This window comes from Ranitomeya imitator, chromosome 7 (genome assembly GCF_032444005.1).
Source record: "Ranitomeya imitator isolate aRanImi1 chromosome 7, aRanImi1.pri, whole genome shotgun sequence".
Taxonomy (NCBI): Eukaryota; Metazoa; Chordata; class Amphibia; order Anura; family Dendrobatidae; genus Ranitomeya; species Ranitomeya imitator.
Window position 1 is genome coordinate 56,858,435 of NC_091288.1, and position 27,880 is coordinate 56,886,314.

Below are 27,880 nucleotides of genomic sequence, written 5' to 3' on the forward strand. Positions count from 1 at the left end.
AGTATGGATTAATTCAGTTAAGCTGGAAGCTCTGGGAAGCAGATTTACCCTCCACACCTTTAGTCAGGTGTGGAGATTTTTGTAAACTCTGTGTGGATTTTTGTAGTTTTTAATACTGACCGCACAGTAATCTATCCTGTCTTATCTATCTAGCTAGACTGGCCTCCTGTGCTACATCCTGGTTTCATTCTGTGTATGTCTTTTCCCTCCCCACTCACAGTCATTACTTGTGGGGGGCTATCTATCCTTTGGGGATTTTCTCTGAGGCAAGATAGTTTTCCTGTTTCTATCTTTAGGGGTAGTTAGTTCTCAGGCTGTGACGAGGTGCCTAGGGAGTGACAGGAGCATCCCACGGCTACTTCTAGTGTTGTGTTGAGCTTAGGGACTGCGGTCAGTACAGGTACCACCTCCTTCAGAGCTCATCCCATGTTGCTCCTAAGCCACCAGTTCATAACATAGAGTCAGTGAGTGTGTGGGTGTGTCTAGGTGTGCAAGGTTTCTGCGGGGGTGCTCATGTTGCTGGTCATGCGTGACAGGTGAGGAGTACAGGGACGAGAAAGTGAGCAGATGGTGATTGGATAGAGGGAGAGGGGAGGTGGTGAAGTTAGATAGAGAGCAGAGACGGGTGAAGAACAGGTCTAGTGTATGTCTGTCTGTGTGGGTGGCTGCAGAGGACAACTGAGTAAGTCCAAAAGATGAAGTGAGGGGCAGAAGTTTGGAGGCTGTTGACTGAAGGGTATCAGTGGGGATGTTGAAGTTACCCATGATGATGGTGGGAATGTCAGCAGAGAGAAAGTTAAGAAGCCAGGTGGAGAATTGGTCAATAAAGGCAGTGGCCGGGCTCGGAGGTTGGTATATGACGGTCACTTGGAGGTTGGAGGGAGAATAGATGCAGACAGAGTGGACTTCAAAAGAGGGGATGATAAGGAAGGGTGGAGATGAGATTGGGTTAAAGGTGCAGTTTGAAGAAAGGAGAAGGCCCACCCCTCCACCATGTCTGTTGCCAAGGCGAGGGGTGTGGGTGAAGTGGAGGCCGCCGTAACACAGCGCAGCAGTGGAGACGGTGTCAGAGGGTGTTAGCCATGTTTCTGTGAGGCTGAGGAAGGCAAGCTTGTGAGAGAGAAAAAGGTCATGAATGACATGAAGCTTATTGCAGGTTGAGCGGGCATTCCAGAGTGCTCCAGAGAAAGGGAGTAGGGGGATGGGCGTCAGGGACATGAGTGTCTTGTGTAATGTTGTCTGGAAATAAATGGTGAAAATGTCTAATGGCAACTAATGCATTTTTACATCACATATTATCCAGATGAATTGTATCAGGTCCAAAAATTGAGTCTGATGTAATGAATGTATGTGAATGTAGCCTTAGACAGAGAAAAAAAGTAGCAATCTGGCACCATGGGAAAAGGTAAAAAGTTTATCTTCATTGCATAACCATCTCAATAAAAATTCATAAAACTAAATAGGGGATGAAAAAACACACATTGCAGCCTTGCGCATTTTGGACACCTTTTAGTACTTCGTGAAAACCAAATTAGGGAATGAAAAAGCACACATATGGCAGCCTTGCGTGTCTTGGACTCCTTAGAGTTTTTAATCCTCTGATAAAAGCTTTGTCTTTATTAATAACCATCACAATAAAAATTCATAAAAAACAAATAGGGAAATAAAAAACTTACATATAGCATGCCTACGCATTTCAGACTCCTAAGAGTCCTTATTCAGAGGATTACGGCAATCCACAGAATCAGTGGATTAATGACTCTTAGGAGTCCGAAATGCGTAGAAATGCCATAGGTGAGTTTTTTTTAAATTCCCTATTTTTTTTTTTATGAATTTTTATTGAGATGGTTATACAATAAAAACAAAGTTTTTACCCTTTCCCATAATGCCGGATTGCGTTTTTTCCCTGTTTGATAAGTTCACTCAATGATACCAGCCTAGATATTATCGAGCTTAGTGGAAAGAAGGACAATCTTAATTCTATTTGCGGTGGTGATCTGACTCTACCTTCTCGTTGCAAGTCTTAGATAATTCTCAGTATTGATCGCTTGTAGACACCGACATCCAGTCCAGTGTTTGAGGTTCATTGTTGACCGATTCTAAACACACTTTTTAGATTCCATCATTTTTTATGCCGTTATTAAAAAAATACATTCTTATAACTTAGAGTGGAGCACGGATTAACATTTCTGAAGGGAATTGCCCTGAAAGGATTGTCACCATCACTGGACCAACTGATGCTATTTTCAAAGCCTTCGCTATGATTGCTTATAAATTTGAAGAGGTAAGAGATTTACATTAGTATTATTAGCTTTTACTTCTCGCCTCATTGAAAATTGGTTTATTGTTTTCCTGGATGTAGACTCAATGCGGATTGGTTGTAAACTACAATAGAGGAGCTCCAAACATCAGTCTGGGGAATAGGTTCTACAGGGTAACATTGAAGGGAGCACATAGAGCTAAATATAAAATTAACTCTTAATTTTTAATGAATTATCAACAATATATTCATGAACAAGAAGTTATGTATTCTGATTATTCAGTACCCTTCAGTTTTAGATGTTTTATTTCTTTTTAGGACATCATAAATTCCATGAGTAACAGTACTGCAACCAGCAAACCTCCTGTCACTTTAAGACTTGTAGTTCCGGCAAGTCAGTGCGGATCTCTGATTGGAAAAGGTGGTTCCAAGATCAAAGAAATTAGAGAGGTACGTGCAGTGGGAATGCCGAGCTACTTCATCAAGTCTCATTTTAGGATATTTATTGTATTATTTGCTCTTCTAAACTATTAATTCATTGTGTAAAAAGGAGCTGTCATAAGCTGAAAAATGGCTAGTTTTTATTGTTATCGTACTCCCTCTTCTTGCCAGAGTAGTTTTTTTTATTCACCATGCAATTCCGTAGGTATGAGCCTTTTTATTCAATGCTAATTTTTATGGTCTTTTCCAAGGGGGAGGTGCTCGCAAGGCAGTAATGCAGAGTAGTCGAAAGAAATGCCCCACAGAATACTTTGATCAATTCCCTCTTGCTAAAGACCATAAAAAGCAGCACTAACTAAAGAGATACGTGTCTCTGGAACTGTATGGGGATTTAAAAACAAACAAACCAGGAAGCGGGAATAAAACAAAAGCAAATAGTAGCCACTTTTGACTCGGTGACAGATCCCCTTTAAAGTATTTAAAATGACATTGATGTGACACTGAGTCACTACTCACTGAAAATCCATGAGATAGGGTAGCCAGGAACTCCGAGGTCAGATACCAGGAGGGCTCATAGTTCAAAGGGGTAAGTTAAGTTGTGGTCAGGAAACAGTCCAGTGTCAAATGCCAGGAGGGTATGTCAAAACCAGGGAGTACAACAAATGGATAGTCAGAGGCAATACATCCGGGTTCAGATACTTAAAGTCAGAGAGCATCAAAAGCAGAAGGGGGAATCCACAAGAGAAGTCACAACAAATCCAAAGTCCGGGATCAGGGTCAGAGGAAAGAGACGCAGAGCTAAACAAACACATCCAGCTCAGGCAAAGCTACAACTGACACTGACTGCGAGCAGCTAGCCAGCTAAATACCTTGCAAATGATTACAGACGAGAGGCACCTCAGGAAATATCCATAGAGTACACCAGATAGAGCAGCAGGGCTGTCAATCAAAATGATGACAGCCCAGCATGTCATTGGATTAGATTGGATAACTGGACTGTCACTCACCAAACCTAAAGTCCAGCACACTCCAGATTCCATAGGGCTGCTGAGCTGTCACTCACAGCATCCCTAGGCAACTGTCAGTTATGAAACCGTGACAATTGGGAGGAGAATGGGATATCATGATCATGAAGGCAGAAGGATCAATGAAGGAAAGTGATCCAGCCAGTCTTATGTTGTAATTTATTCTCTTTTTCCGCGCAGTCTACAGGAGCTCAGGTGCAGGTGGCTGGGGACATGCTGCCTAACTCCACAGAGCGTGCAGTAACAATTTCGGGGACCCCTGATGCTATTATCCAATGTGTGAAGCAGATTTGTGTAGTGATGTTGGAGGTACAGTGTGCCGGAGTAGCGGTAATGTATACACGCCAATCCACACATGCTCAGCACCAGCCTTATTAGAAAGATACTAAACTAAGTCTCTGTAGATTTATCATCCTGAGGGACAGTGCCCCCTATGGAGCTGATAGTGTAGTCACAGTATAACGTGAGCCAAGCAGAACCTGCAGGCGAATAACAGCAGTCTATTGATCTGGACTACAAGTTCTAGATTACTGTTTAGTTTTCTATCACTGCCATTGGGAATTCGTTGTGACAACATTCAGTTTTATCTTCAGTTAAAATATCAATGTTTCATGTAAAAAGACTTTATATTGTAAGGTTTAGTAAGTCAATCACAAACAGTATTCCTAAAGCAAAAGCATCTACACGGAACTGCATTAGTTGCTCAGTTAATCTGCAATTATTTGTCTTCCCCATAAATAATTTTCAGAATTTACACATCTTTAGGGGTTGTATGCCATAATCTCCTTTCTGAACAGTTCTGTTGGAAAACATGGAACTGACATGACCATAAAAACAGAAATGTTCTACTCGGTTACCTAGCGTAAAGGGTCTTACAGTTCTCTCTAGTTGATGTAAAACTTACATAACATCCTAAAACTCCTGTAGGAATACTTTTCTTTATTCTTAAGATTTGTTGTTGTTTTGGTTATGAAAGATTCCAAGGACCAAACTGGTATCCACATGGAAGAAAGCCATTGTGATGCAGCCAGAGGCAGAACTAGAAAGGACACTTGCATGTGATTATGAACCTCTTGACTCCAAAGTAAATCAAGCAGTTCATATGGTGGCTACATTCACGGAAGCAATATAGGACACGTGTATCATGAGTGATAACACAATTTATGACACAAGTTGAGGTTTCTTTTCCCAAAAATATATCAATGCTTGACCAATCAATCCTAAATTGGTAGTTAAAGGAGAAGGCCATGACTTTTATATTGTTGGTCTAGCCTTAGAAAAAGTAATCGTAGGATCATATAAAATTGGTGATTGTCCGACACTCAACATCCCCTTCGACCAGCCCTTTAATTTCAGATGGATATAAACAGTGTTACCTATTTATACACCTTGTATTATTTATAGTAATGAGTGAACGTGCTCAGATAAGGCATTATTCAAGCATACTTGGGTGCTAGCCAAGTGTCTTCGATGTGATCGAATAATACGTTCAGGTCCCGGTGGCTGCATGTCTCGTGGCTGTTCGACAGCAGGGATTCCCTAAGAAACAGGCAATCCCCGCATGTGTTGTGGCTGTCGAACAGCAATGAGACATGTAGCTGCGCGGACTCGAAAATATTTTTCAAGCATGCCAAAGTCACTCGGTTAGCACCCGAGCATGGGCGGATAACTTCTTATTCGAGCACGTTCACTCACCACTAATTATTGTAGGATCTGTAGTTTTATCTATTTATTTATTTTTTACCAAGTGGCTATTGTTTTTTTCCTGGTGAGGGGGGTACTCTAATATTATCTCTCCCTCTCCTATCCCTTTTCCTAGTCCCCACCAAAAGGTGCCACCATCCCTTACCGTCCAAAACCCGCCTCCGCCCCTGTCATTTTTGCAGGTGGTCAGGTAAGAGCGGATCCGCTGGGCGCCTCCACTGCCAACCTCAGCCTATTGCTGCAGCACCAGCCTCTGCCCGTTAGTTTGCCAAAATTTTCTTGCATGTTTTCTCATCCTTCAAGTTATCACTCATCAAGACTGGATCATTAGCTCTAAGACTCTGCAGTGTACATAAATTAATGCAGACAACAGAAAAATTAGTTTAATGTGATGTCTCTAAAGTAAAACTTTGCTTCTAAATGAGAATGATTTCAGTACGATATTGGAATGATCCCGATCAATTTCGAATTTCCCACGTGCATGGGGCCTTATACAGTATGCCGTATTTTACCAAAATGGTCTGACAGTGTGACTTAAAGTTAATGATCCCTCATCTTCTGCATGAATGGGTGGGTAAATTTAGTGTCATGGTTGCATGCAACATAATTAGGGAACTAATGGGACTAATCCGAATAGTTTTGTTATCTTAATGACATCTAGGTTGTAACTATCCGCAGATGTTTAGAACAGTTCAACTCGTGAGCAAAGTGTCAAGTAGAAAGAATCGAATCTAGCACAGACTTTATGATGATGGATCAAAGATTTATGCATGAATTATTTATAACTAGTTACTTACATGGAAGCAACATTTTCCCGTAGGGAAAAAAAAAGAGGAATGACAAATTTATTAGCGGGTAACAAGGATTTGTCTTTTAAAAAAGTAATATACAATAGTTTGAATGAAAATGAACAAACATTATCCCTATAGAACCGAAATGAAATATATAATAAAAAAAATAACCTATTGTTTAAATCAATTTTCATGTTAAATGTATTTTTTTATATATTTTTTGGACAATAATTGTTTTTCATATTTCAATCTGTATTAAACGAAATTGAAACCTTTCAATTTTCATACTGATCAATAGGGCTATGTTGGACTCATACTTTCTGTAGTTTACTGGAGACTTTTCAGAAGTCTCATTATCATCACAGGTAGGATTACAATGACAGGTGACACTTCACATACAAAGCTGATAAGACACCATCCTCCAATCACGCTAAACGATGTCACAGCTGAGCCTGCTGTCCCTTTCACAATGACCATTGCACTCACTCCTTAGATGCTTCGATACAAAAGATAGAATCTGAGTCACCTTGTTGCTGCTTATGTACATGTGAATTACCTAAAAGAACAAGAAATGTGAGTCTAGAATAGATCTAGCTGCCAGCCCGAAAACTGTAAGATTTTTTTAATATAATAGGAAAATAAGAAACATATACTTATATAAATAATTAAAAAAACATTAAAAATATTAAATATACATATATTATTATTAATTTACAGTATATAGCACCATTGATTCCATGGTGCTTTACATGAGAAGGGGTTACATACAAGTTACAGATATCACTTACAGTAAACAAACTAACAATGACGGACTGATACAGAGGGGCGAGGACCCTGCCCTTGCGGGCTTACATTCTACAGGATTATGGGGAACGAGACACTAGGTTGAGGGTTGCAGGAGCTCTGGTGTTGGTGAGGTGGTAGCTTCGGTAGTGATGAGGAGGCAGCGGGGTCAGTAGGCTGTAGGCTTTCCTGAAGAGATGGGTTTTCAGGTTCCGCCTGAAGGATCCGAATGTGGTTGATAGTCGGACGTGTTGGGGCAAAGAATTCCAGAGGATGGGGGATATTCGGGAGAAGTCTTCGAGGCGGTTGGATGAGGAGCGAATAAGTGTGGAGGAGAGAAGGAGGTCTTGGGAGGACCGGAGATCACATGAGGGAAGATATCGGGAGATTAGTTCAGAGATATATGGAGGAGACAGGTTGTGGATGGCTTTGTAGGTCAGTATTAGTAATTTGAACTGGATACGCTGAGGGAATGGGAGCCAGTGAAGAGAATTGCAGAGGGGGAATCAGGAGTAGCGAGGAGAGAGATAAATTAGTCGGGCAGCAGAGTTAAGGATGGACTTGAGAGGTGCAAGGGTGTTAGCAGGGAGGCCGCAGAAAAGGATGTTGCAGTAGTTAAGGCGGGAGATGATGAGGGTGTGCACAAGCATTTTAGTAGATTGACGGTTGAGGAAAGGACGGACTCTGGAGATATTTTTGAGCTGGAGGCGACAGGAGGTGGAAAGAGCTTGGATGTGCGGTTTGAAGGACAGGGTAGAGTCGAAGGTTACTCTGAGGCAGCGGACTTCCGGTACGGGGGAAAGCATGATGTCATTGATTGCGATAGATAGGTCAAGTAAGGAAGATCTATGGGATGGAGGAAAGATGATGAGTTCAGATTTGTCCACATTGAGTTTGAGGAAGAGAGAGGAGAAGAAGGAGGATATGGCTGATAGGCATTCTGGGATTCTGGACAGCAGAGCGGTGACGTCTGGGCCAGAGAGGTAGATCTGAGTGTCATCAGCATAGAGGTGGTACTGGAAACCATGGGACTTTATGAGTTGTCCCAAGCCAAGTGTATAGATGGAGAAGAGTAGGGGTCCTAGAACAGAGCCTTGAGGGACCCCAACAGAGAGATGGTGGGGTGAGGAGGTGGTGTGGGAGTGAGAGACGCTGAATGTGCGTTTGGAAAGGTACGAGGAGATCCAGGATAGGGCGAGGTCTTTGATGCCAAAGGAGGAAAGGATCTGTAGTAAGAGGCAGTGGTCAACCGTGTCGAAAGCAGAGGACAGGTCTAGAAGGAGGAGTACAGAGTATTGTCCATTAGCTTTCGCGGTAAGTAGGTCGTTAGTGATTTTGATCAGGGCTGTCTCAGTTGAGTGATGGGGCAGATTGTAGATTGTCAAAGAGCAAGTTAGATGTGAGCTGGGAGGAAAGTTCAGAGTGGACGTGCTGCTCCAGGAGTTTGGAAGTGAATGGGAGCAGTGATATTGGGCGATAGCTGGACATAGCAGTTGGATCGAGGGTTGGCTTTTTAAGGATAGGCGTGATTGTGGCACGTTTGAAAGCAGAAGGGAAGGTGCCAGAAGATGGTGATAGCTTGAAGAGGTGGGTTAGGGATGGGATAAGTGTGGTGGTGAGGTTGGGGAGGAGGTGGGATGGGGTCGAGCGCATAGGTGGTGAGGTGCGATTTCGAGAGGAGACAATTAAGCCCCCTTCAGTGATGTTGGATAGGGAGGTTATGGGATTTGGGCATTGGTCTGGTAGACAAATATTATATATTATAATATATTATATATATTTTAAAATATAATTTTTTTCTTAAATACAAAACATAAAAAATTGATTTAAGCAGTATGTCAGTGTTTGATGGCACAATCCGTTTATAGATACCACCAACTCTATATTTTGTCATTTTTCTGAGAAACCTGAAAACTGTAATACACTATAGTAAACACAAGATGCCACTATACTCCCTGGCATGAGAGTGCAGTAATTAAAGAGCACTGGGCTTTACCTCCTTTCATCAAGATCACATTTTCTTTCATCTTTTATATGTATATAAATCTAGAATGAACTTATATAAATCAATTGAAAGGTCTAATACTGTCCTATTCAGCTTGATGGAAGATCTTTTCCTTTAGGACTTATGTGACTCCACAAACATGACAACTTTTGCATGGTGATGGAGTCGTGAACCTTCTTTTCTCATCACTGGAAAGGTTGCGTTCATTTTGAGCGTACATTGCTTTCCATTGGAGTTTTACTATTTCTTGCACAACAGCATTGAATCCCTTAATGACTGCAATAAGTGGCAACTTTTAGCCACGTTGTGCACATATTTTATATGGGATTGGCAGCCCTGCTGATAACATTTGTCATCCTCTTATTGTCTTATTCTTGTACTTTCTGAGCCGGTATGAGCCGCGTGAATGGAAAGCATGCACGATTCTACATTAGGAAATAGATGTGAAATGTTTCATTGTAGGTCCCTGGGTCATGTAGGACTCATCCATGGTCTTCTACTCTTTGGCTATGACTATATTTCCATATCTATATACCTCTCTGATTTTATTTCCCCTTCTGTTTCAGGCCTATTCTATCCAAGGACAGTACGCAATCCCCCACCCTGATGTGAGTTCTCATCTCTCATTATATATCACCCTCCTCTTCCTTACACTTTCTTCCCCAGCATGCTGATGTTATTGATAATTAATATTAGCTCATAATATTAATATGTCTGAGATGGGAGCTCTGTATTTGTTACTCGATGGGCGGCCATGGAACGTGCGTCACAATGGAAAGAGGACTTGGCTCCATCAGGTTTACGCTTCATAACTTGTTCTTACTTTTTCTCATATGGTTGACAGATTTACACAGGATAAAAGAGAAACATAATCCAAATTCTAAATAAAAATGTCATAAGTAGCCTGTATGGTCAAGCCGATGCGTATAATATGTACACAGCCCATAGAGGATTTACATCTTCTAATTCATGATGACAATACTGAATACTAGAGCCTTCCATAAGGACATGTGGAATTCTTCAGCTTCTTGCTGTTTTATGTACAGCTATAATGCAGATCTATGGTGGCCTATAATGCCTGGTACCAATGGACATTATCCAGCAAGATATCATAGACTTTGCCAAAAGCGCATGAATGGTCAAAATGAAAAATGACTTTCCAACAACTGACAAAAATAAATAAATAAATGCAACACAAATGAACATATGAAAAAAGAATGCCCCATTATGTAAACATGAAGAATATATGCTCCATCACAGAAATATTTGTTAATTTCGTCAAAGTTTTAAAGGAGTTGTCCAATGAAAGCAAGCTATCTGCTATCCATTGGGTAGGTGATAACTTGTTGATTGGTGGGTGTCCGAGCTATGGAACCTGCACCAATCGGTAGAAGAGGGTCATTTTGTCCCCATTAGAATGGAGCAGTAGCACCCATATGTGATTTGTGCTCTACTCGTTCTCTACGGGGCTGCTTAGCTTTATGCTTGACTTTTTCTGGCAACTCAAAGGAAGACAAATAGAGCGGCAGTCAGGTATCTCAACTGCTGAATCATTTTGTAACTAGGATAAAGGTACCGCAATGGGGTAAAAATCATCCCTTCGATCCCCAGCGATGTAAGTTATCACCTATTTCATGGACAGGTGATAACTTGTTTTCACTGGACAACCCCTTTAAGGGGGAATTGTTAGGTCACATACTTCTTGTCATTTTGGGCCATTTTCTTCTCTACATTGTGTGTGCATGTCCCATGGCAACCTGCTGATTTGTTTTCTTTTATTATTTGACTCTGTTTTCTTGTGCCTGTGACTTCTTGTACTCTCTAACAATAACCTTCTTAGTTCTAATGTCCCTCCTACCCCTCAGCAGTTGACCAAGCTCCACCAGTTGGCCATGCAGCAAACCCCCTTTACTCCCCTCGGACAGACCACCCCTGCTTTCCCTGGTACGTACCCAACTTTCCCGTTCTAGAGTCTTCCTTCTTTTCTCTTCTCACGTCTCAGGCATTTCATTTTTTTTGTTCATTTATTGTTTTTTATTGAACTAAATTCTTTTTTTTAATACACTGTACGTAGTAATGTTCTGATAACTCCATCAGCTTGCACTCTATAATAAGTGGTTGGGTCTTAGATAACTTCTGGTGGATCTTTGGTAGACATAGTCATCTGTATTTAGTAGCATTGCCGGAGTTATTCCATTTTCTCATCAATTTATGAGCTTTTTTAGATGATGCAAAAGATTAATATCCTCAAGGGCAAGAACGTTCAATATATCTCTTCTTTCTCCTTAGGAGAAAAGCTGCCCTTACATTCCTCTGAAGAAGCTCAAAACTTGATGGGCCAGTCAGCAGGTAAAACATTCATATCAGAAGTAGATATATTTATTATTGTAGGAGTCTCCACTATTTGATCTAAAGTTCATTGGGTGGATGACCTTTATGTAAAAGTTGGATCTTAATAAAGTTAGAACACTAGAAGATTGTGGACCAAATATAAAGGGTTGGAAGGTGGTGGAGACACATTTTACATATCATTCTCGTATCAATCACAGATTTACGGTAATAATGATCCATCCTAAGAATCCTATATACACTTAAAGAGTAGCCGTCATTTTCATTTTTCATATATGTAAATAGTACACATGAAAATAAGAAACTTTATAATATATCTTATTAGAGAATTCTGTTTCTTTGTCCTCCTGGACTGATCAGCCATTCCAAAATTTCTAAATTCACAGGTAGAATGTGTCTTTAGTGATTGGCCCATTGCCACCCACACCCGTTGGATTGAAACTCTAGGGTTCCTACTACTGTGTTTCAACTCGTATCCATCTCTGTTGGGTTCCACTCCATCTGTCCATTTTCTCCTGAGTTTAAAGTTAGTCTTAGTTCCCATGGTGTCCTCTGGAAGCTGCACCAACACCTGTGTCTTGTGCACCCACCCGGGCCAGTGGCTTAGCAGCTCTACCTCACCTGGTGAGCGCTTACAGGAAAACTTGCAGCAGAATGTCTGTATCTGCTTCTAGCTCCTCCCTACTACCATCTCCATAAAATTTTAAAAGCACCAACTGTCAACTCCTATCTCAGTAATGTGTCTATCTTCACTGAATAGAGATTTTACATTTTTCATCCTTGAACAGAGAATGGAAGATCAGTTCTGGAGAGGACAGAAGCACATCCCTCTGATAAGATATATTACAACGTTTCTTATTTTCATGTGTACTATTTATTTCTGAAATAAAAATTTCAATGATGGTTACTCTCTAATGAGGCCCTATCACTTGCCATAAATATATAATATTTTATCTGGTGTAAATGCCGCTGTTATCCAGAATTGTGGCATTATTTAGTTTTTGGTCCGATGCGTTTTCTATTCCTGAAATATGGCTCATCTTGCCTGGATATAAATCTAGTCTTTTTTTTCTGCCAATTGGGTGTTAAGATGTCCATATAGAGTTAAGGACTACACCCACTTGTCTAAAAAGTGATTTATAGGGAAGAGAGGTCCATATCTCAAGAGCAGAGAGGCACAGGAGCAAAAGACAACCCCAAATTCAGAACTATGACATTAAAACCAGGTTAAAAAAAAACATATCGATGACGTGATGAGCCCTCTTTAAGTTTTTATTAAATAGTCTGACCATTTCACAGTAAAATATTCCAACAATTCAACTTCACTTCATTGATTTTTTTTCCAGAAATAATTTTTTCCTCTCCAATTCTAAACAGTCATGATCATGTTCCCGCAGAATCTGAATCAGATCAGTCCTATTGTGGATAATGCAGTTGTGAAATCTGATTACTTGTTAGGGTATGTTCACACGTTCAGGATTTCCATCCTTTTTTTTTCAGGACAGTTTTTTTAAAAAACTGCAGCTCTTGGCAGAAAACGCAGGTCCTTTTTTTGTCCTTTTTTGATGCGTTTTTGATGCGTTTTTGATGCGTTTTTTGATGCGTTTTTTGATGCGTTTTTTTATCCTTTTTTTACTGTGTGTTTCCTAGGAAGCTTTTTAGGGCTAAAATGGCTGAAAATACCCTAACCCTACCCCTAACCCTACCCCTACCCCTAACCCTACCCCTAACCCTACCCCTAACCCTACCCCTAACCCTACCCCTAACCCTACCCCTAACCCTAACCCTATTCTAACCTTAGTGGAAAAAAAAAAAAAAATTCTTAATTTTTTTATTGTCCCTACCTATGGGGGTGACAAAGTGGGGGGGTGTCATTTACTATTTTTTTATTTTGATCACTGAGATAGGTTATATCTCAGTGATCAAAATGCACTTTGGAGCGAATCTGCCGGCCGGCAGATTCGGCGGGCGCACTGCGCATGCGCCCGCCATTTTGCAAGATGGCGGCGCCCAGGGAGAAGACGGCCGGACGGACACCGGGACGCCGGGTAAGTATAAGGGGGGGAGATTAGGGCACGGGGGGGGCATCGGAGCACTGGGGGGGGGCATCGGAGCACGGGGGGGCATCGGAGCACGGGGGGGCGGGATCGGAGCACGGGGGGGCAGCCACACTCCGCCCACGCACTTCCGCCCGCTCCCCCGCACTTCCTGCTGCAGCGGTTCTGCACATCAAATCGCAGTAAAACCCGCAGATATATTTTTGATCTGCGGGTTTTACTGCGATTTTGACCTCACAATGGAGGTCTATGGGTGCAGAACCGCTGCGGTTCAGGAAGAAGAATTGACATGCTCCTTCTTTTTTCCGGGAGCTATTCAGCGCGGCTTTTTTTTTACAATTTCCGGACCATGTGCACAGTGTGTCCTGTTTTCCATAGGGTACAGTGTACTGTACCCTGCATGGAAAACAGCTGCGGAACCGCAGCGGCAAAACCGCCGCGGTTCCGCGGTAAAAAACGCACTGTGTGAACATGGCCTTAGTGGTATTTTTCAGCAGAAACACAGCTTGGAAGCGACTGGACAAAACGTGATCCCTAGAGAATAGGAATAGCAGTGTATAGTTAGGTCTCTGGTTATTGAAAGCGACTTATTGTACTTTTTGCAACCGGTTATAAATCACATGAGAATCGCTCTGTTATTTTACTTGAATACAAAATGATGCAAACCCTTGGGGGAAGTCAGAAATTAAATGTCAACAAAAAATGAACAAGGGTATGTGCACACGTTGCATTTTTGTTTCATGTTTTTCTGCGCAATTTTGTCATAAAACCAGAAAGATTTCTTAGTACCAGCAAAGTAAGTGGGATTTCTAAACTCTCATGCACATGTTGCCTTTTTTCCTGATAGCATATGCAGCATGTTGAAATTCTTTCAGCATTTTTTTACTGCAGATTTCACCTTTACTAATGAGTTAGGAAAAATCTGCAACAAGAAGAGTGTGTGCACACACTGTGGATTTTGCTGCGGATCCGCAGTGGATTGGCCGCTACAGATTTGCAGCAGTTTTCCATGTATTTACGAGAGTACCATTAAAACCTACAAGAGAAAAAGTAAGCAAAAACCCTGATGTGACTAAGTAAAAAAGCAAAAGTGTATTTAAATAACACAGAGTTTTTAGTAATACTGTTTTTTGATCAAAAAATAGCACAAAAGCCATCCCACCGCGTCAAGGTAACTCTGAACGGGTCAGTCCTACACTGTCTAATATTAAAACCTTATCATGTCTCAATGTTGACCTCAGTGTGAATAAGGGCAGACAAAAGGACTGGGCCCAACCAGGGAACACCAGACTGGGGAAGCCTTATATACAATCTCTAGCTCAGAAACAGGGAGGCCACACCCCGGCTTGCACAGAATGGAACAATACAAAGAAAAAAAAAACACAAAAAATGAGCTTCACTTGAGTTGGTACACATGCAGAAGTTAAACGCATGTTCACAATGGCCACAAAACATTAAAACCTACAAGAGAGAAAGTAAGCAAAAACCCTGATGTGACTAAGTAAAAAAGCAAAAGTGCATTTAAATAACAGTGTTTTTAGTAATACTGTTCTTTGATCAAAACATAGCACAAAAGCCATCCCACTGCGTCAAGGTAACTCTGATTGGGACAGTCCTACACTGTCTAATATTCTAACCTTACCATGTGTCAATGTTGACATCAGTGGGAATAAGGACAGACAAAAGGACTGGGCCCAACCAGGGAACACCAGACTGGGGAAGTCTTATATACAATCTCTAGCTCAGAAACAGGGAGGCCACACCCCGGATTGCACAGAATGTTTCAGGTTTCATATTTTTCTGCGCAATTTTGTCACAAAACCAGAAAGATTTCTTAGTACCAGCAAAGTGAGTGGGATTTCTAAAATCTCATGCACATGTTGCCTATTTTTCCTGAGAGGTCTAAATATGCAGCATGTTGAAATTCTTTCAGCATTTTTTACTGCAGATTTCACCTTTACTAATGAGTTAGGAAAAATCTGCTACAAGAAGGCTATGTGCACACGCTGCGGATTTTGCTGCGGATCCACAGCGCATTGGCCGCTGCAGATTCACAGCAGCTTTCCATGAGTTTACAGTACGATGTAAACCTATGGAAAACAAAATCCAAAGTGCACATGCTGCGGACAAAAAATGCGTGGAAACGCTGCGTTGTTTACTCCGCAGTATGTCAATTCTTTGCGCGGATTCCGCAGCGGTTTACACCTGCTCCATAATAGTAATTCGCAGGTGTAAAACCGCAGGTGAAATCGGCACAAAAAACGCAAAAAAAGCGGTAAATCCACAGGAAATCCGCAGTGCGGATTACCTGCGGATTTACCAAAATCAGTCTGGAAAAATCTGCAGAATAATCCGCAGCGTGTGCACATACCCGAATGCATCCAGAAAAATGCAACAAAAACGAGCGCATTTTATGCAGCGTTTTTCCTGCCAACACATCAGGATTTGCAATAGAATTTTCCTGAACGTGTGCACGCACCCTAAGATGTTAGCAATTGGACTCAATCTGCAAAAAGTCAGTATTTAGCATTTGCACAAATTTATTTACACATGACAAATTTATTTATACGGAATGGACTGAATCATCAGAAAATAATGCAGAAAGTAAAATATTCCAGTTTCATACTAGATGCTGAATCACAATAGACTAGAAATAGGTTAAGGGGAGTCTGTCACACCAAAATGCAGAGTAAACTACCAGTACTACTAGTAATACCAGCGCTATACATTTTAGTGGTACAGTGCCTGTGAAAATTAATTTTAGTTTAAATGCAAATAAGGGTTTTCTGCGTGACCATTGGCGTGGCACAATGCACCGTTAAGACTCCTCAATTTGCATTTTGGTGATTTCAAGCACTTTTGATTAACAGCGCTCACCTGCGAAACGCCAGTACTGCCTGAGCTGAACCTGTGCGTCTGAGCATTGACATAGCATTAAGGCCCCTTCACATTAAGCGACGCTGCAGCGATACCGACAACGATCCGGATCGCTGCAGCGTCGCTGTTTGGTCGCTGGAGAGCTGTCACACAGACCGCTCTCCAGCGACCAACGATGCCGGTAACCAGGGTAAACATCGGGTAACTAAGCGCAGGGCCGCGCTTAGTAACCCGATGTTTACCCTGGTTACCATGCTAAAAGTAAAAAAAAACAAACACTAGATACTTACCTACCGCTGTCTGTCCTCCAGCGCTGCGCTCTGCTTCTCTGCACTCCTCCTGTACTGGCTGTGAGCCGGAAAGCAGAGCGGTGACGTCACCGCTCTGCTTTCCGGCTCACAGACAGTGCAGGAGGAGAGCAGAGCACAGCGCTGGAGGACAGACAGCGGAAGGTAAGTATCTAGTGTTTGTTTTTTTTAACTTTTAGCATGGTAACCAGGGTAAACATCGGGTTACTAAGCGCGGCCCTGCGCGTAGTAACCCGATGTTTACCCTGGTTACCAGTGAAGACATCGCTGGATCGGTGTCACACACGCCGATCCAGCGATGTCAGCAGGAGTCCAGCGAAGAAATAAAGTTCTGGACTTTATTCAGCGACCAACGATCTCCCAGCAGGGGCCTGATCGTTGGTCGCTGTCACACATAACGATTTCATTAACGATATCGTTGCTACGTCACAAATAGCAACGATATCGTTAACAATATCGTTATGTGTGAAGGTACCTTTAGTGACACACACACTACAATTAGCATTTGAATTAAACAGGCACTGTACCACTTAAATGTGCACTATATATCTATCTTTATATGCATTTCTTCCCTTAAAGGATTTTAAGTGCAACTGTGTCGTACTGCTCAAAGCCAAAATAAGGAAGCACAAATGCAAGGCTGGATTTAGGCAGCTCGATGGCAGCCCTTAAATGACATAGGTGCTAAATTATTTAATAGCCTGCTTACACAGACTGACAGGATGGTGCGTTGCCAAGAACAAGGATTCACCCGATGAACAAGCAATTTGTCCCTTCCTTGTGTGATTGTCGGCCTGTTCCAAGTGCCCTGACATTATAAGCTATACACTCATATATCAATCAGCCATAACATGAAAACTAACTGAATAACATGGATTATCTTGTGACAGTGGTACCTGTCAAGGGGTGGAATACATGAGGCAGCAATTAAAAAGTCAGCTCTTAAAGGAAACTTGTCATATCCCACAATGCTATTAACTTACAAATGTAGGGTTAATCTGCAGGTGAATAGCTAAGAGCTACCGGGAGAAAATTAAGCTTACTTATTGCACAAGCTTCTGGCTTTAAGTCATATGCATGCTATAGCGGCGTCAGTGACCAATCACAGCATTGCAAACAGCTGCTCTTCACAATGGAACTGCATAGTCGGCTGTCATTCAAAGTGCCGGGGTGTGCAGCTGATGATCACTGTTTATTGAGCGGTGACTGTAGCCACGCCAGCATGCCAGCAGAGCCGGGTGTCAATCAAAGTGCTGGGGTGTGCGTGCAGCCGATGCTGTGTATTTAGCGGTGACTGTAGCCACGCCAGCAGTGCCGGCTGTCAATCAAAGTGCTGGGGTGTGCGTTCAGCCAACGCTCACTGTGTATTGAGCTGTGACTGTAGCTACGCCAGCATGCCAGCAGAGCCGGGTGTCAGTCAAAGTGCTGGGGTGTGTGTGCAGCCAACGCTGTGCATTGAGCAGTGACTGTAGCCACGCCAGCAGTGCCGGCTATCAATCAAAGTGCTGGGGTGTGCATTCAGCCAACGCTCACTGTGTATTGAGCGGTGACTGTAGCTACGCCAGCATGCCAGCAGAGCCGGGTGTCAGTCAAAGTGCTGGGGTGTGTGTGCAGCCAACGCTGTGCATTGAGCAGTGACTGTAGCCACGCCAGCACTGCCGGCTATCAATCAAAGTGCTGGGGTGTGTGTGCAGCCAACGCTGTGCATTGAGCAGTGACTGTAGCCATGCCAGCAGTGCCGGCTATCAATCAAAGTGCTGGGGTGTGCATTCAGCCAACGCTCATTGTGTATTGAGCAGTGACTGTAGCCACGCTAGCATGCCAGGAGAGCCAGCTGTCAATCAAAGTGTCGGGGTGTGTGTGCGGATGATGCTCACTGTATATTGAGCAGTGACTGTAGTCACGCCAGCATGCCTCTATGACTGGAAGCCGCTGGCTCCTGGAAGGAATGAAGTTAATTTCCTCCCTGTAGCCACACCTTCATTTAGGCAGGTGGACAGCATTGCAGTGCATAACTTGCAGATTAACCCTATATCTGCAGTTTAATAGTTTGTGGAGACATGACAGGTCCCCTTTAAAGTTGATTAGTTGAATTATGCAATAGATAGTAGATTAAAAAAACAACATCAAAGTCATGGTCACTGAGGGCTCATTGATGCTTTGGGGGAATAAAGGCTACTCTACCTGGTCCAAGCCTACAGAAGAGCTAATGTAGCACAAATTGGTTACAAAGGTAATGCTGGCTACAATAGTGACGTGTTAGAAGGCAACTTACATCACACCTTGTTGTGTAAGAAGCTGAGTAGCTGCAGATTAGTCAGAGTTCCCGTAGTGAACAATATTCACAATGAAATGTACCTAAAATTAGCAAATGAGCTTTTGAACTGGACTATGGAAATAGCGTCCTCTACTGATACTGGTCTGTCAATGGACAGGTGATGTGATGGCACCACGGTGCACTATGAGAAATCTGTATGTGGATGTGAAATCCACATGAACATTGTACAGACCAAATACACCACTTCACGGCAAGGGTATTCCCTAATGGCAGTGGTCTTTTTTATTAGAAGGTGCCATACTGCAAAAATGTACAGGACTGGTTTGCGGAACATGAGAAAGAATTCAATGTGTTAAGTACAGTAGGCCTCCAAATTTCCGAGCTCGGGAGATCATCAGATGACATGATTTTCTGGTCACCTTAAGCTATTTGCAGTTTGCAGCAGTCCCCTGAGTTCCTGAACAGAGCAGATATTGCTTCCAGAGCTGGCACAGACCTCCGGAGTGGCCTAAGCTTGATCCAAGCGAGCGCTGGTAGGTGAGTATGACACTGTTTTTTATTTTAAGGCCTCTTTCACACTTCCTTCAGTTGGCCAACATCGCAATGTGTCGTTTTGGAGGAAATCCTGCAAAGTTGCCCGCAGGATGCGTTTTTTCTCCATAGACTTGCATTAGCGATGCATTGCGACGTATGGCCACACATCGCATCCGTCGTGCAATGGATGCGTTGTGATTTTGCGGCCCGTCGTGACGAAAAAACGTTCAATGTAACGTTTTTTTCATCCGTCGGAACCGCCATTTCCGACTGCGCGTGCGCGGCCAGAACTCCGCCCCCTCCTCCCCGGAACTCATAATGGGCAGCGGATGCGTCTGAAAACTGCATCCGCTGCCCACGTTGTGCACTATTTGCACAACGTCCGTCAGTACGTCGGGCCGACGGTTTGCGACGGCCCCGTACCGATGGAAATGTGAAAGAGGCCTTAGCCTATCCATGCCCCCCCAAAAAATATTTTTTATAACGTACAATCCTTTTAACATTAAATAAAGTACTTGTCAAATCTGACTCCTGTGATCCCCAGCAATCAGCTGATTTCTATACGGAAACCTTTCAAGTGAACTTTTTTGAATTTACCAAAATGGCTGCAATGAAACAAAGAGTGAAAAATTTAAAGGGGTCTGAATACTGTCCGTATCCACTGTATATATTCAAAATGGTATATATGGTTAGAAAGCATGAAAATAAGCTGGTTTGTAATTAACTTGCCTCAAGTCATTGCCTTGCCTTAAGTCTATCATTCTCCTGCATAGATCTTTTATCTTACATTGTTGACAGCCCATTGCCTAGGTGATTGACCACCAGAAGATAGCTGAACATATGCATTAAATACATTAAATGCTGGGATTTGACAGTTAGCTCCTGAGATCCCAGTCACCTGTCTCCAGCCCATTAATTTCCATAGAAAAGTCTGACAGTGTTGCTCCTCTCCTCCTGCCTGTCAGCTCCTGAGACAGAGCTGCTGTTATCAGTCCTGCAAAATTCCAAGACCCTGGTCCCCATCAATCATCTGCTTGAGTGATAAATCACTGCTCACTTTCCCCATGATACGTTGAACTGTGCAAGAGAATTCTGACAGTGTTTCTCACTTTCTCCTGCCTGGCATTTCCAGACCCAGAGCTGCGGATATCAGTCCTGTAAAACCCAAAGACTCTGGTCCGCACTCATCATCTGCCCACCCTCAGCAACAATTCAGTCAGAAGGCTGGAGAACTGTGTGCTCTTGAAGACCCTTTACTAGTCAAGTGGAGTTGATAATCACAAAGACCTAAAGGGGTGGACTATTGGACTGCAAACTTTCTGACATGGAACACCTTTTTGACATAGAAGATCTTCCAGTATAATTATTTATATATTTTCAATTTCATTCCTCTCAGGAAAAGACAAGAATGCTACATTTTCAGTGCAATGCTGCTACAGCTCCTGTACTGTAGAAATACCAGTATTTTAGGGGTTCAATATGTTATTTTTTTACTTGGTGTAAAATCTGCTTCTCCTCTGAATCAATGTTTTTCTTTTATTCCTACACTTCTCCATTCCTGATATATGGCCTCTCTCTTCTGTATGCAAATCTAGTATTGTTAGCCAAGTCGACATGGTCCTCAACTCTTCACTATGGGAGCCTTTCTGAGGACCATGCTCAGTAGGCTAGAAAGACTACATTTATGGTGACTCAGTGGTTAGCACTGCAGCCTTGCAGCACTGGGGTCCTGGGTTTAAATCCCACCAAGGACAACATCTGCAAGGAGTTTGTATGTTCTCCACTTGTTTGCTTGGGTTTCCTCCGGGTTCTCCGGTTTCCTCCCATACTCCAAAGACATACTGATAGGGAATTTAGATTGTGAGCCTCATTGGGGACAGTGCCGGTAATGTCTGTAAAGCGCTGCGGAATTAATGGCGCTATGTAAATGAGTAAAATAAATAAAGGGAAGAGGGGGCAGGATCTCAGGAATTCCTGTGAGAGGCACAAGAGCAAAAAAAAAGATCATGCCAGACTTAAGAGAACAGTGAAAAACCAGGTGAAAAAAAACACACACAACAAGTGACAGGTTAAAAATTACATAAATAAGACTCAAATATCTACAAACACTCATATACAGTTCAGGTAAGTACTTGGGAAAATAAGAACATTCTTGGTATTGGCTTGAAATTTGGCTACTTTTCTTGCGAATTAAGTGAGCATAATGTTGGAAAATATGATCAAAGTTGAGCCCAAAGATGAAATTGTGCTCTCAAGTAGGAGATAGCAAGGAGAAGGTGAAGGTGAGCTACAAATGTAGTCAGGATATTTGGAAAGGATGACTTTACTCTAACACTATGTCTTCACGTATTAGGTATGGATGCCAGTTCCCAGGCAAGTACTCATGAACTCACCATACCAAATGATGTGAGTATGACACCTTATCACTGACGTCCTTCTTTCACATGATTTTAAGAGTAATTGACTCAAAATAATTCCTACGTAACAAAGCAAATGGGAATTCACCCCTATGTGCCAATTGGACAGATAACTCGGGGCTCAGTGCCATTTGTTTTTACAATTAGACGACATGATACATATCCAAATAGCTTCAAGTGAAAGTCGTCAGAGCTAGCGTTCTGAAACTTTCCTCGGCTTTGCTGGGAATCATTAGCAGGAAAGAGGTTATTATGAGCCAATTGATGTTGTCATATCCGACCATTTGCAAAATATTATATGAGTTAGGACAACTTTTGTTCCCGTACTCTTTCATGCCTGGATATGTTGCAGCTTTTCTCATTTTTCAGCTAATAGGCTGCATCATCGGACGCCAAGGGACCAAAATCAATGAAATTCGACAGATGTCTGGAGCACAAATCAAAATAGCCAGCGCCATGGAGGGGTCAGCGGAGCGTCAGATCACTATCACTGGAAGCCCAGCTAACATCAGCCTTGCTCAGTACCTCATCAATGCCAGGTAATATTTCTGGCATTGTGTAAGGTAGTTGTAATGCCGGCAGACACCCTGGCTGAGGGTCGCTTCTGTGATCCCGGACGCTACAGAAGAAGGGGTCTCCTGGCTGGGTGTGTGTACTGTTACCTTCAGTGTTCGCCACAGCAGACCACATGCTGTCACTTGACATGGCAGGCCAGGACCCAACAGTAGTAGAGATCAATGAGAGAGACAAAAATAAAAATTTAATATGTAACATTATCATTTTATTTTCTGGATAAATCAGTTGTTCATGTGAATACAGGAAGTTTATGACACTGTATATATCAGGATAAGGTGGAATCTTCCTCTCATTCACGCACTATCCCTTTATTTGATGGCAGGGCTCTCTGTAAATTTTCGGAGAACCCCACACAGTTACAAAAAACATCAGACTTGTGTAAATCAGAGCAAATAGTGTAGCTTACACCAAACCAGAAATTATTTTCACACTCGTCAAACATGGAGAGAGAGAATGAGCATATACAAAAAACAGACCTAAAATATACTGGGTTATTACGTTTCACTTTTACAGGCTATACCGGGTTATGAACTACAGTACAGACCAAAGGTTTGGACACACCTTCTCATTTAAAGATTTTTCAGTATTTTCATGACTATGAAAATTGTAAATTCACACTGAAGGCATCAAAACTATGAATTAACACATGTGGAATTATACACTTAACAAAAAAGGGTGAAACAACTGAAAATATGTCTTATATTCTAGGTTCTTCAAAGTAGCCACCTTTTGCTTTGAAGACTGCTTTGCACACTCTTGGCATTCTCTTGATGAGCTTCATGAGGTAGTCATCGGGAATGGTTTTCACTTCACAGGTGTGCCCTGTCAGGTTTAATAAGTGGGATTTCTTGCCTTATAAATGGTGTTGGGACCACCAGTTGTGTTGTGCAGAAGTCTGGTGGATACACAGTGGATAGTCCTACTGAATAGACTGTTAGAATTTGTATTATGGCAAGAAAAAAGCAGCTAAGTAAAGAAAAATGAGTGGCCATCATTACTTTAAGAAATGAAGGTCAGTCAGTCTGAAAAAATTGGGCAAACTTTGAAAGTGTCCCCAAGTGCAGTGGCAAAAACCATCAAGCGCTACAAAGAAACTGGCTCACATGAGGACCGCCCCAGGAAAGGAAGACCAAGAGTCACTGCTGCTTCTGAGGATAAGTTTATCCGAGTCACCAGCCTCAGAAATCGCAGGTTAACAGCAGCTTAGATTAGAGACCAGGTCAATGCCACACAGAGGTCTAGCAGCAGACACATCTCTACAAAAAATGTTAAGAGGAGACTTTGTGCAGCAGGCCTTCATGCTAAAATAGCTGCTAGGAAACCACTGCTAAGGACAGGCAACAAGCAGAAGAGACTTGTTTGGGCTAAAGAATACAAAGAATGGACATTAGACCAGTGGAAATCTGTGCTTTGGTCTGATGAGTCCAAATTTGAGATCTTTGGTTCCAACCACCGTGTCTTTGTGCGACGCAGAAAAGGTGAACGGATGGACTCTACATGCCTGGTTCCCACCGTGAAGCATGGAGGAGGAGGTGTGATGGTGTGGGGGTGCTTTGCTGGTGACACTATTGGGGATTTATTCAAAATTGAAGGCATACTGAACCAGCATGGCTACCACAGCATCTTGCAGCGGCATGCTATTCCATCCGGTTTGCGTTTAGTTGGACCATCATTTATTTTTCAACAGGACAATGACCCCAAACACACCTCCAGGCTGTGTAAGGGCTATTAGACCAAGAAGGAGAGTGATGGGGTGCTACGCCAGATGACCTGGCCTCCACAGCCACCAGACCTGAACCCAATCAAGATGGTTTGGGGTGAGCTGGACCGCAGAGTGAAGGCAAAAGGACCAACAAGTGCTAAGCATCTCTGGGAACTCCTTCAAGATTATTGGAAGACCATTCCCGGTGACTACCTCTTGAAACTCATCAAGAGAATGTCAAGAGTGTGCAAAGCAGTCATCAAAGCAAAAGGTGGCTACTTTGAAGAACCCAGAATATAAGACATAATTTCAGTTGTTTCACACTTTTTTGTTAAGTATATAATTCCACATGTGTTAATTCATAGTTTTGATGCCTTCAGTGTGAATGTACATTTTTCAATAGTCATGAAAATACAGAAAAATCTTTAAATGAGAAGGTGTGTCCAAACTTTTGGTCTGTACTGTATATAGGCTTAGTTCTGTAGGACTAGTCTTAACCTGAATTTGTATGTAAAATGGAGCAGAGCTGGCACAAAAACCCACAAAAAACGTAATTGCTGAACTATCCGGCCACCCCACTGCTCGCTGTCCATCATCTGGTCCTTTTCTTTCTACGTTATCTTCACTATAAGCCAGGACTTGTAGACACATCCATACCTCAGATGGTCACTGTGCGTCATAAGGTCCTTATGCACATCTCGATGTCACAACATTGCGACCTTACTACACAAAATGACCTCCAAGGCCTAGACGTGAGTGGACGTTCTGGGCTGTAGTTAAGAGGCCGGAGACGCAGCTCACGATGGCAGAAAGAAGAGGACCCTACATAAGTTGTTCGTAAGGTGGATATCCGTAACTCAGGGACAGCCTGTACTTACTGTATGATTTTTGCAATAGATTGAAATATGAACACACAGAATACTTTCTCTAAATCAGCTCAGCATTTGGCATGTCTACACACAAACACACTATTGAGGAAACACATGGGCTACTATTGAAGAGAGGAATAATTTAAAGGGGTTGTCCACTACTTGGACATTCCCTTCTCAATCCCTATGTTTCCCTCTTGTAAAATAATAACACCTATACTCACCTCCGGTGCCGGCGTCATTCCAGCGATGTCGGCACTGCCTTTCTCATAACAATGTCATGTGATCCCTACGGCCAATCAGCAGTGGCTTCACTCTCCTCGCCTTCGCGCACATCACATGCATTCGGAGGAATTGAAAGCCTTTAAGGGCAATTCTCCTCGGAAAAAAAGATGAAAATGATGATGAAAATGAGCTCTCATGCAGAAGTAAGTAAGCGATCTCATACCAGTCAAAGATTCCTCCATAAGACAACAATTTCGGGGTGATTGCCCCTCATTATTACAAAGCTGGGTACTGGTTGACTGGTTGAGATACCTTAGATGCAAAGTATATCGGCTCTCATTGAAGAGATAGAGCTATACTACAGAGAATGGCAGAGTACTGACATTTGTATAAAGTGGGATACACATTGATTATTTTGCTTTTACTGATATACTGGGAATGATTTACTATATCTGTCTGAAGCCCCCCATAAATAGCTGTCTGCAGAGCACACCTGTGTTCTCTATGAAAGAGCCACTGCCAGACATTTTCGGCAGTGGCCTATCTCTTAGAGAACAAAAGTATCTCCAGTCCAAAATTGTCTATGCTGGATCTATTTTCTCCTCTATCATCTACTGCAGGAGAGTCTTATTTTGTTTCCTCTGCTCCCCTGAGTACTCTGCATTCTTTTTAATCCTCCATACGGTTACGGATATATATGTCTTTTTATTCAGTGCTGCTATTAATAGTCATTACCAAGGGGGCGTATCTTACAGAATAGTAATGCAGAGCAGACTGAAGACACGCCCCCGAAAAATCATGTGAACACCGCCTACTTGGTTAGTATTAAAAATTGCCACTGAATAAAAAGGTCAATATCTCTGGAAACACAATTTGGATGAAAAAAAATACACAAAAATAATACTCAGGGGAGCAGCGAGAATAAAGTAAGAGCAAAATTTGGCCACTTTTGGCCCAGTGATAGGTTCTCTTTAAAGAGTTATTATTGGTGTGTCTGAACTTTTTAACTCCTTACTACTCCATTCTTTACACTACATCTGTTTCTGCTTTTTTCTCCAGGCTGACGTCTGAGGTTACCGGGATGGGCACGCTGTAATTTCCTCCAATGACTTCCTACTCTGACCCTTCGGCCCATAGCCATCCATTCTGTTATTTTCTGTCATCGTCCCGTCTACAGGACCTGTGCGATACATGCAGGACTTGCCAAAGCTGCTTTACGAATGCTGAAGGATTCGTGTGCGTGATTCCATGTAGCGCCATCATGAGCCATTGCTTCCAGCAGACAGATACGCTCTGATGTGTAACTAATGTATTGCAATACATGCATGCTGAGAGATGATGTTACAATAGCCGGCCATTACATACAGTCTAGCTGGGCTCAGTATACAGAGTATTTAGCCGTAACTTTTGGTGTTCATACAGCAGCACGTGCATGCACAATATTTTTTGTGATAAAAGACTATGCATTCAATTTTCCTAGGGGAAACAGAGTAATTTTAGGAAAATGGCAAGTCAATATGCCTGTGAAGGATTACGCTGCTGCTGTTTCATGTATTTGTTGTGTCGTCTTGAATGAAATGATAACGTGAAAATGAATCCGAAATGGGTTTGTGATTTAGCGATTAGGTAATTAGCATGTTCTCATCATATTTAATAGAGTTATGATTTAATTGATGCTATCGTGAAGGTAAAACTCTCTTTACAGTCTGCAGCATACAATCCATTAATAGGCTACAATGAGCTATGTATGTCAGTGGTTCCTGCGGGGTACTGCAGATCATTTGCACTAAATTCTTACAGAATTCCCCTAAATTTTGGTGATTGTGATCAAAGAACGCATCCAAAGACAAATACGACTTTTCTAAAATGCTGCACACGGAATGTGCTCCTTATGTTTCATGTAATATTTTTCCAGACAATCCCTTTGAAATTCACTAACACTAATAGATTGGTCTTCCTTCCTAATCCTTACTTTTCTGGGGTCACACAACTTTGGGGGTCCCTCTTGACTACTTCCGCCAGTGCTATGCACACTTTCCATGTGCACACAGTAGTGTCTTGTACCATCCTGTCCTCTTTATAATCCTCCCTATATTGTATCCTGAAATATTAATATCTACCCACCCCAGGGCCACTGAGTACCTACACGCGGGTGCTACCGTGCTGCCATTTTCTACCATTTAGCCTTTGATGTAAAGTAGGGCAAATATTGGTACCCACACAGCCAGCACTAACACAAAGAGGTTCGCGCTGCCCCGATGCGGCATCCAGCCCAGTTCTAAGTGGCGGCCTTCACGTCTGAATTCTCAGCCGGGAATTATAGGTTCCTCTTTCACTTATCAGACCCCACCATGCCATGACGTGCCTAGTAAGGGCAAGAGCAACCCATGAAGCCAGGCCTAAGATGCCAAGTGCGGAAGTGAAGACTGCCATGAACCGGCTGCCACGGATCAGCGAACTCGATGCTGAATCAAATATTTTTGCTCAACTCTGTTCTATAATCAGTATAATGTCAGTCCTCTGTCCAAAATTAACCATAACATTGAATTAACCACATGGCAGTGTCCATATATTTAGTATCCGCTATAGTTACGAGTATAACTGGTTTGAATATACAGCCCAGAACAGTTCATATAAATAGGGGCCCTTTATTTCCTATTCTGCAATGCTCTTCTTTAT

The 27,880-nt window shown here is 42.4% G+C and overlaps 1 protein-coding gene across 1 annotated transcript in view; it reads left to right on the plus strand.

The window, feature by feature from the left end:
* The window catches only part of PCBP3 (poly(rC) binding protein 3), a 73,558-nt gene extending 46,956 nt beyond the window's left edge, over positions 1-26,602 (plus strand). Inside the window, exons 6-15 of the mRNA XM_069733257.1 lie at positions 2,168-2,284; positions 2,579-2,710; positions 3,907-4,035; positions 5,546-5,620; positions 9,576-9,617; positions 10,875-10,953; positions 11,299-11,358; positions 21,766-21,818; positions 22,199-22,368; positions 26,261-26,602. Coding sequence (XP_069589358.1) covers positions 2,168-2,284; positions 2,579-2,710; positions 3,907-4,035; positions 5,546-5,620; positions 9,576-9,617; positions 10,875-10,953; positions 11,299-11,358; positions 21,766-21,818; positions 22,199-22,368; positions 26,261-26,297 — 894 coding nt within the window. The 3' untranslated portion in view covers positions 26,298-26,602. The remainder of the gene's footprint in view (positions 1-2,167; positions 2,285-2,578; positions 2,711-3,906; positions 4,036-5,545; positions 5,621-9,575; positions 9,618-10,874; positions 10,954-11,298; positions 11,359-21,765; positions 21,819-22,198; positions 22,369-26,260) is intronic.
* The last annotated feature ends 1,278 nt before the right edge of the window (positions 26,603-27,880 follow it).